The 10,876-nt window shown below is 45.7% G+C and overlaps 1 protein-coding gene across 1 annotated transcript in view; it reads left to right on the top strand.

The window, feature by feature from the left end:
• The first annotated feature begins 8,553 nt into the window (after positions 1 to 8,553).
• The window catches only part of LOC142591489 (sodium-coupled monocarboxylate transporter 1-like), a 117,951-nt gene continuing 115,628 nt past the window's right edge, over positions 8,554 to 10,876 (top strand). The window contains exon 1 of the mRNA XM_075703817.1: positions 8,554 to 8,705. Within this exon, the coding sequence (XP_075559932.1) occupies positions 8,595 to 8,705 (111 nt within the window). The 5' untranslated portion in view covers positions 8,554 to 8,594. The remainder of the gene's footprint in view (positions 8,706 to 10,876) is intronic.

Raw genomic sequence — 10,876 nt, 5'->3', positions numbered from 1 at the left:
TCCTTTCCCTTGAGTTTTCTGTTTTTGTGCTTTTTATAGATCCTCCGCAGTCACCATGCGAGTGCCGAACTTGAGCTTGTTGGTTTCAAGTCTCATGGTTGTTACTAACAGAACAGTGTGACAAACGAACAAGGGCTTGGAGGCATCCGTTCACCTTGCTTGCCCCATGGTGCTGCTTTATAAGCACTGTGAGCATCCAGGCCAACTAGGAAGGGAGGTTTGTTGCTATTGCTTCTGAACTTTATTGCCACCAAACCAACAGTGCTCTCAATGACAGCTTTTGGACAGTAGAATGCTTGAACCCAGCAAAGTCTTAAGAAGGAAGCATTCAGGATGTGCAAAATGGGCTTTTGAAGCTGGCAGCTTTACTGAAGGGGCTTTGCCCATCTGCCCTTTTTATGGATACACAAAGATGATTTCCTCTTTAAGAGGGATTGTTTCAGAGGTCGTTACATGGCAACAGTGTTGGGTGTCTAGTAGCTTGTCTTTGCCCACTGTTAACAACCTGCTTCTCCTCCAGTGCCCCTGTGAAGTGCCTACTTTTTGGACACAATATGCTCTCCATGCATGCATGCATTTTCATCTTGTAAAGACGTCTTTTACCCCTTTCCTCTAGCTGGTCCTTGCTGATGTCACCCAAGAAGGCATTGATGAGTATGACAATGTACGCTTACAAAACACTGTTGATACCAGTGAAACCAAATTAATGGAGCTGCTGCTCTTTTTTTGTCCACTCCATCCTTGTTAGTTACAATGCGCAATGTCCGAGCAGAAGGTATATGTAGTTGGTCGTGCATAGCCTGCGCACTCAGACTTGTTGGCATATTATGACCTTAGCACAGTGTTTATATGTAAAAACCTTCTGATGTGTTGATGACTTCCTTCTCTTTATCATACTTTGCCTGATGGAGCTAGCAAGTGGGTCAACCAGATGTTCAACAGGCTTCCCACTAGTTTTCCCAGAGTCTCCTTTACCAGGGTGCTGCTCATAGATATCTGTGTTCTTGACCTTGCACTGCACTTCAACCATGGCCACACCTGCTAAACCTATAGCATGCGACCAAAAAAGTGATGTACATCATGTTGCTCCAAACTCGTGACATGTGCTACAAGGCCTTGGGAACACCCTCATTATTTACGCCTTCATCATACTGTACGAAGCTTCGCATGATAAGTGCGAGAATTAACATCTGCTGGTTTTTCAGTGTTATTCCTGTCCAGCTTGCTGAAAGCTATCCTGAGTGTTTCAAAAGCAAACGACCGTTGCTGGACAAGAAGTGCTTAAAACAAGGGTCGCTATAACCACATATGTCACACGAAATGAAGAAGGCCACTGAGTATACAGGCGGTTTACTTCATATCCAACAAGCTTGGTTCTCCCTTTGCTAGTGAGTGAACTCAACTTGCCCCGAATACATGGCCTGTGACAAACTATGTGCCAGATGCTGTGTCCCCTGCAAAGCTGAATATGTGTATGAGATCCTGGCACCCTGCAGCGGCTTCTACACTGGGCAAACATGCTACTATAAAAACGACTGCCTTTACTAATATGCTAATAACATGAAAACGGGCAGAAATTTGGCTATTCGTTGGACCCAACTGCAGGTGCAAGCCACTCTTCCACCAGATTTGTGTTCACGGAAACTGGAGCTATACAAATGCAGATAAAGACAATGATGCTTGAAAGTAGCAGAGTTGAACTATAATCTGCACAAGCAGTGCTACCTGCAGCACTGGTACCTTACAGTCACAATTCATGGCTGCACCACCATGCAAAGGCACTATTGAATTATTAACTTCTATTATATTTATGGTGGCCATATATCGCAATTACATATCATCCACATTGTGTGCAATATGGTTAAATGTCAGTTATGATAGCCGTTCCTAATCTGAAATGCAACAAGAGCAAATATAGGCAACAAATTGCAATTCAAAGAGACAAAAGACAACCAGTGCACAGGATAAGTGACAGACTTCCTTTTATTGAAAAAGAAATCTGACATGTGTCATGCCACCAGCAGTGGGTAGCAATCTTTCAAGCTTGGGTGACAGAGGCAAAACTCAGCAAAATGCTACAATCACGCTGTAAAACGGCCTTGGACACAAAAAACCGACATAATATTGTACAGAATGAGAGGGCAAGACTCCATCTAAGAACAGTCTATGGCACCACATACTTGAAATGGTGTACAAAAATGTTGACATGCCCTACCCATAAAGAAAAAGCAACAAACACAGAAAGCACGCCTTAAAATGCAATGTGCAGAGTATGAAACCAAGAAAAAACAACCCAAAAAAGGTTTCGCTAAGTCTTTCAACGATTAAAATTGTCAAACTGTCTCATCACTTCTTAATGAACCTGCACAGCTGAAAAGGAAGGAAAGCCCAATAGCAGGGCTGCAGAAAATGTCACCGAATAAATATATTTTGCTTACCAACGATACCTGGGGTTTAGTTGTGGTCTGTGCATAAACTTTTCTTGCTTAGAATGGTTTAGCGGATAGGGAAAAAATGACCATAAGAGCACCTGGTGTATGCATAGTCTACGCACAAACAGCCACTGCTTTCTTTCTTTTTTTTCTCTCTACTACTATTCATGAGTAATGAACGCCTTAATAGCACTGCTAACATCCTACTGCAAAACACAAAATTCGGCAAGTTGTGGCATAAAGAAAATTGCAGTTTCACTCATAATGTGAAACAATGATGCAGTAGCTGATGAAATATGTGCAGGAAGCTTACTTCATGCAGTGTTTGTTGAAGTGAACACTTGCCCCCCCCCCCCCAATGCAAGTCGGTAATCTCCTTTAAAAAGTAATATAAGTAAGAGTCTTATTTATTTGTGGGAGTTGTGCCTCCCAGTGTTGAAGTGGGAAGACTTGGCTTTTCTTCCTCCTCTTTCATATCCGGACTTGGCCACTGATCTACACCAAAACAACCCTTTAGCTTCTTACTGCTGAATTCGTTTTGGTTTTCTCAAATCTATATTTGGGCTACCCATTGCTAGGTTTCGCGCTTTGCTTGAGGAAAACAAGACACCAACAGCTTCATCCAATAAATCTGATAAGCCAAGCACTTGAAGATTAATGAAGCAGATGCTCCCCATCATTGTCATCACATATAAAAAGAAAATTTAACATAGGACTGCCTTCACAAGTGGGAAGGTGATGTGTAAGAACTTCAAGGTGTGGATGCCAGCTCTATATACAGTACGCAGACACTAAGCAGGTGTTAGCCAATAATGGCACCTGTTGGCTAGATCACGCTCTCCGGGATCAGTATTCACCACGACTGTACCTTCAGCAGAATGGCTGAAATGTAGAATTGTGGACTGCCACTCTTTTGATCGTATGCTTGAATCCTGGCAGCACAATGAGAACTTTATTTGCAATATTCTAGCAAGAAATTTGGGAATTCCAGTGACAACACCAGTAGACATCAGAACAACCAGGGGAGTTAGCCCATAGCAGCTATTGCTGTAAAAAAGAAAACTGGCATAAGCACAAGAATTCAGATGGGCATACTACATGCCTTCGTTCTGGTAGTGGTCCACTACTTTGGTGCTACAGTTAATTATCTCCACTGTCACTGGACATAATAAAGAGTTCTTTAATTATACACTCGCGCACCCGCCGCCTCTCAGGTCGCCTAAGTGGACATACTACGCTGGCTGATAGCGGCGCCCTCCCACTTTTAGTACGCTTCACCGCGTAACTAAAATGTACTGCGGCGAAGAAACCGTACATTTGCATTGAGTGAATAAACAAATGGTTTTTGCAACAGTACAGAAATAAGCGCGCACCATGCATCAGTCTACCACACGAAAGAGCGTCGCAACATACGGTAGCTGATTCACACAGGCCGTGTAGCCCACTTATCAGTCGTAAAGGGTATTATGGGTAATTCAAAATTTCAGACACACATATGTGTTTGTTTACGTTCGCACTCCTTGCGTAATAAGACTCCCAGAACTTCCACAACAGAAAGTAATTTACAACACACAAACGGAAAGAACACAGAGATATGTCTCGTTTTCAACTCTATCGTCATGCAAATGACATATAACGCGAAAGAACGTGAACATGCTGTGTGTTAGCGTCGTAAACTTCATACTAGGCAAGGAGCTAGCACACCACAATCCCGCAACAGCCGCTAATGAGACCAAGACGGGAGCACATGTCTGTGAACGCGCAAACGGAGCCCCTAAACCACTCTGCTCCTCCGCCACCCCCGCTGCACGGCTGCACCACTCGTTTCAAGCGCAGCACACCAAACATACATTCAGCGCTGAACAGTGGGCGGTCGACGCAGTTGCATTTACATGACTTGCAGCGAGCAGCACATCCCTTGATGTTCGTTAAGCAAAGTTGGACACGGCGACGCCACATCGCGGTTCGCAGAGCTTCGCTGCCGAGGCGCTAGGCCACTTCGATATTTCAATTGTCACCACCGCCGGGTTCTCAAGAAGGCACGGGTCACACAACGCTGATTCTGTACTGCCAGAGCTCACCGAGGCCAAAGCCGCACTGCCGCACCACCACTACTCACGGCTTTCCGCCAAGTAACACAGAACCTACAACCAACACACAAGCAACGCACGCACAAACACGTGAACAATGTTGAACAACGCGCGGTCCAGAGAACGATCACGCCGAGGACGAACACGCCACGGCGTCGCTTGGCGCCAGCATCGCGCCTTCTCAAAAATCCCTAAACGATGCTGTCCTTAGGCACCTAGGATCAGGTCACGTGAGGGATTTTTGTACGACAAATCGACGCACGCCGCCGGAGCCGCCTGCCCGGGCGCTGCATTTTTTTTTTCCTTTAGCTGCGGCTTCTACGACGCGCCGCGTGGCGCCGCCACTGTATACGGCCCCGTCGGCGCATACAACAATTGTGACCTTTTGTGGTCGCCCGCGCTCGCTCGCGCTGACGGGAGTTTCACCTCCCAAATGTCTTACTCCGTGTCCACAAGCACCTCGGACTGCACAACACACTCAAATACTGCGTACATGCGCTCAGAGGCACTTTCACTACGCAAGCGATGACAAGCGATTAATTGTGTCGCTGGAAAGCACGCACATCTTCGCACTGTATCGCAGAGGCTTCGCGCACAAAGATAAACTGGTACTTTTTGATTGAACTGCGTCACTACGGACCCTAAAATAACGTACCGCCGTTTTGCAGCGACAGCCGTTGCTCTAATGTGTCGTTTTTAGTTGCTAAAGCGGGGGCCTTAATGGCCTAGTGAAACGCCTGCGATGAACAGCCGTTCCACGGCGCTGCGTTTCTATTCCCCTAATAGAGAAAGATTGACCATGACCCTCCATGGGTCATGGGTGACTTTATTGAGAATAGCACTGCAGCGCCCCTAGGCGACTTCTCACCGTATGAACTGCCGCCTGCGTGCGACCCGCTTCAATCTATACGCTTCTAAGCTTTAATAATAATATTTGGGGTTTTACGTGCCAAAACCACTTTCTGATTATGAGGCACGCCGTAGTGGAGGACTCCGGAAATTTCGACCACCTGGGGTTCTTTAACGTGCACCTAAATCTAAGCACACGGGTGTTTTCGCATTTCGCCCCCATCGAAATGCGGCCGCCGTGGCGCTTCTAAGCTTTCGGCTCACTGTTGCCACTTGCTGTAAGAGGTGCAAAATTTAATAATTTGCTCGATCTCCGTTTGTCATCAGAAATTTCTAGCAGTCAAAACGAAAAACAAATACTTAAAAAAATAAGAATGTTCGTTATTTTATTTGTTGTATTTTAACATATTCGTTTGAGTGAAAGTGTAGGTGCAAGAATGCGCCGCATGTGCCCTGTTCGCATTCGATGGAGGATGGAAAGAGAGTGCCAGAAAGAAGAGGCACGGCCTTGCCGTGCCCGGGAAAGGCGCGGCAAGCGGCTCATGGCAAGTGTGCAGATAGACAGCGGGACAGTCACGGTATTGCTAAGTTGCAATAATCCGTTGATAACAATACGCGGCGCTGGCGAGTTTCGTTGTGCAGCCATCTGCGCTTGAAACGCGGACGCAGCGTGCACTCATGTTGTCATACGCTGTTCTTTGTCTACACATTTTTTTGCCTGTAGCTTTCGCGCGTTCCGCGCTATCTCCGTTCAATGACTGCCGTCGAGCAAACTCGGGTAAAGCTCAGGTGAACGAGAAACTAGCCGCATCCTGCATAGCCCCCCAGATCGACATTGCTGCGACCTCGACACGTAATTGGTGTTTACCATCGTCATTCGAGGAGAGAACCTTGTGTGCGCACGAAACCCCACGCGCGCCATTCCAACGTGCTATTGGGGAGATAAACTGCTGGCAGTTCTACAATGAAATGCTGCTATGTCAGGTGGAAGGTCGTCGCAGATCCAATTGCGTTGTCTCATGTGTAGGCTCGGCGCGCTTGCTCTTACGCATCCTAGCCCTACGCGTGACAGTCTACCACAGCGCGAGGGCGAGGAGTGCCGGCTGCTTCATGGAATCCGCCTGCAGTTCCGGCAATGACATTATCAATAAATATATATATATATATATATATATATATATATATATATATATATATATATATATGTGTGTGTGTGTGTGTGTGTGTGTGTGTGTGTGTGTGTGTGTGTGTGTGTGTGTGTGTGTGTGTGTGTGTGTGTGTGTGTGTGTGTGTGTGTGTGTCCGAGATAGATCCTGCAGAGGCAGACACCTACAGCAGCCTTTTTTTTTTTCGACCGTGCTAGTTGTGGCAACCAGCAGCTTCCACTGAATATTTGAGCGTGTTTAGAATGCTGAAGGGCCTTCACAGCAGCCCCACAGGGTGTCTCAATTGTTCATCTGCTGTGTTCTGCACCTTCGCTCTCGTTTGAATTATGCTGTAGCCAACGGAGTCTTAAGGGGACATCGCCGCAATAGGAAAGGAAACAGACAGCGTCGCCTTATACGTAGCGTAAGTGATGTCTTGACTTTGTTTAAACCGTTCTTCATCTCTGCGAAGTGCACCTGCGTAAATGTCGTCTAATCGCCGCCATGCTGGCCTCACGCGTTGCGGAAGCAAGGCTCTCGATATGGCGAAAGATTGGAACGCGTTGTCGACGAGGTTCAAAGCCATTTCGCGCAGTATTAACGCACTTTGCGGTGCTCCATGACCGGCAGAATCCTTAGCCTCTTCGCATTAGAAAGGATGATGTTCTTTTCCTGGCTGCTGTGTTCATTCACAGTGAACATTCAGTTTTTTTTATTATTTTTCCAGCCAGAGAATGCGCTACGAAGCGGCGACAACTTTTTTACGCAGTATTTGAAGTCACACGAACGGTTGAAAAACTCATTTCTTATATCACATCGTCTAATCATAACAATCAGAATTACCATTGAAACATCGTAATACTCACGTGTAATTTCCGTGCAGATTACGCAAATTCGAAAGCATTTTTCTTTTAACAGGGCCAAGGGTGTTGTGGAGACATTTTACACGTAAGTAGTAGATAGCCCTACCAAGTGCACTGCTGCAACAAGTAAACAAGAATTAATTTGGTTAAGTTCGCCATGAAGGCCGAAAGAACTTGTCTTCTTTTATTGCATTCGGGCGTTCATGTTGTTGAATTTAGGCGACGTATGTCATCCAATGTTGCTGCAGTAAACTTTACTCACATCACAAACTTTTAACAACAGGCGATTTCAGTGCACTTGGTCTGCTATGGCAAGGCAGCAGTCTTTCACTGCGGCACTATGCAAAGACACGCAAATCAAGTGCCTGTTGGGAATCAACAAGAGATATCTTGGCCAGACATGAGATTATATCGGTTTACGTTCAATGCATCACAGTATACTTGATCTTTTTTTTTTATTTCAATAAAAGATTAAAGATAGCTTGTGCCAAACGGGCTATGCTTAAGTAAAGGTAGGTTATTTGAGGAAACGTTGTTTGCCTAAAAATCAATAATTGATTTGGCTGCTTTTAATCATATAGGCAAGAACACTTTTTAAGTCAATACTTTTACTTATATACATCACAGCTCATAATGGAAGCTGGTGATTTCGCAGAGCGCGTCCACTTGGAACCAATTTTGAAACAAACAAGTGTCATTGGATAACCGCAGCGAAACCTGCGGCCAAATGCATTGTTCCACGAATTTTTTGCCAAAACACGTTCTTAAGCTGCAGAAGACGAATGCAGCCGAGCAGCAAGACATTTTGTCGCAGATTTCGCGAACCAATACCAGAAGTCTAGTGTCAGCCACATAACATTTTTTTACATAACTATTCATTGTGAGTTGTGCAGGGGCAATTCTAAATTGTTCTTTGTGCACCATATTCATTAGCTTGAAAGTAAATTAGTGAGAGTTTGATAATTAGTCAGTCGGTGCATTTCACCTTACATTGCAAGTCACTTCTGCGAGCAATCTAGCTCAACGACTGGAACTGTCATATCTACGTCAAGCGACGCTTAAACATTTCTTGTAGATTAAAATCCGATGTTCGATAGAGGAGTTTCCGCAATGAATGGGATGTCACAAAATTCATGCAGCAAGATAATTCATTTGTGTTGCATCGCAGTACAATTCTTTCAAGAGAAAGTGCCTGAGAAGCACAAGAGGTGACGAATGAATTCCACCAAGAGCCTCGACGCAGCTGATTGTGCCGTGTTCGGCATCCTCACTGTTGTCGGATACCTGGTCGGCCTCTACTTCTCTGTGTCTCGACGCAAGCTCCAGGTAGGTTCGACGATGAAAATTGTTGCTCAAGCAACCACACGTCGTAGTTTCGCATGTACATACCGTCGCCGAGGAGAGCATTGTTATCTATGGTAACCATTGATCTACAACAGCGTCTGGCTTCAATACTCCAGATTGTTTATTACTTTGTGCCATTGATTTTTGTAATCGGAGTGAAAGTGTTCTATTCTATCTGACGGTGTATCCTCGCACAGTGGGAGCACAAAAAAAATGTTTTTGCTGCATATTCCATCACTGAATGAAATTTGTTGGCTCGTAAAAAAAAAAAAATTGAACAGACTCTAGTTCACGTTCACGTGATGCGAAGCGTGGTTAGTTTTGCAGAAAAGGGTTTTAGGAAACATATACGTGTTCTTTTGCGAATTTTTCCCCTGCTCTTGCAATGTGTGTATCTTATGGGTCCCTCTCTCTCTGTGTAAAGCATTGACACCTACCCAGTAGCACTGGCTATAGGGGCCACTAAGAATCCGCGGGCGTCCAAACCACAGCTCCTGGCAGGAAGTTTGAGGCAACGTTTCACCTTGGTGGGCTCCTGTTCTGTTATGAAGGCCCCAGCTAGTGTCGAGAGGCGCTGGATGAAACTACGTCGCATGAAAGCGATATATAGGAGGCGTACGCACATGCTTGGGTACTGACCACATGTGCCCTCGCAGTAAGTGACAAGCTTGAAAGGCGAAGCGCTACGTATTGTGTCCATTGTATTGACCCTCCCGTGTTCCCATATTATGTTTCTGATGATTCCTTCTTCCAAGATCACGGTGAATGCCCAAAAGCATAGCGCCTTGCTTTCATAGGTGTTGAAGGGCGCGCCAGAGAGAGAGCGCAATACTCCTAAAGAGCTGTACAAAAATGCGGAAGGTAGCGTTGTTTCTTACAAATGTATGAATGTCATCCGCATAGGCGGTAATGTCAGCTTCTTCGGCGCTTCGGCGATCCTCTGAGAAAAGGGCACTTATCCACTCTTCTGATTGGTGGCCCACCGACAACACGTATAAAACTTAGGCGGCCGCACATCATTGCCTGACGCCCCTGTCAACAAGGAGGCTTTGAGTCAAATCCCCGTTGATGCACAGATGGCCGTTGGTATCCTCATATGGCAGCTCAAAACATTTTACGAACTCGTCCAGTAACAAGAAGTAGCTCAGCAATGCGAACACGCACCGTGACTTGACCCTGTCGAACGTCTTCGCTTGATCGTGGGGCACTAAGAAAGCTATCCGAGTTTCCCTACTTTTGAGTATAGTAGAAGAGGTCCCTGGTCAGCGTCATGCTGCTGCTGCTGCTGCTGCTGCACGCCGATAAAGCCGGCCGCGTCGGGACGTAGCCGTGGACAAAAACATAAAAGTCATGCACTGTCTGTGTTTTGTTTCATGGCATTGTTTATGAACTGTCATTCTAAAAATTCCGAGGAATACCATTGTAAAGAATATAAGACAAGGTATGAGCCACGTGGATAGCCTGCCTGGTTGTGGTTCAGAATGATTTCTGCGGGTTTTCTGCGGCACGGGGCCCTTAACGCTATCGCGATAATACATGACAATAGCGTGATACAAAAGGGTGTTTCACGTGACGCGATTGGGCGAAAAAAAATTCTTCTGCCGCGCACGTCGCTGAGCAATTTTCGCTGACAGTTTCACATGCTTTTGCGGCAGCGCTGCATCGTTAAATAAAAACAACGTGGAAACTAGTCAAATGTTAGAACTCTACTATTATTACTCGATAATAGAGTAAGTACAACATTTTTTTTCACGTTTAAAAGCGTGTAGAATTTACAACAGCTTGCAGATGCGGTAAGTGAGATGCTGCACAACACCGCAAGTATGAGCGTGCGGCTTGGGCGGCGTCAGTGAGGTGGTTCCGTTCAGTACACTCTAGTTTCGTTGTTACTATGGAAGCCGCAACTTTTGTTTTTGTGGATGAGGATTTCCTTTTGCAGAAGAACAAGCTACAGTTCAGTGCGCACGTATAAGCACCTGGCCCAATTTGCAGCGATGAAGAGGTTGACGACGGTGGCGATCGGGTGGATACGTGCCTTATGTTGAAGCGGCGTCCTTCTCCCGACCTGTATAGCGTGCAGCTTCTCCTGTTAAACGAATTGGGTAAGCAGAAGAAAAAGAAAATGTTTATGAAACTCCTAAGCCGCATGCGCC

Source organism: Dermacentor variabilis, chromosome 8 (genome assembly GCF_050947875.1).
Source record: "Dermacentor variabilis isolate Ectoservices chromosome 8, ASM5094787v1, whole genome shotgun sequence".
NCBI lineage: Eukaryota > Metazoa > Arthropoda > Arachnida > Ixodida > Ixodidae > Dermacentor > Dermacentor variabilis.
Note: the sequence above shows the minus strand (reverse complement) of the source record. Positions and strands in the feature narration are given on the sequence as shown.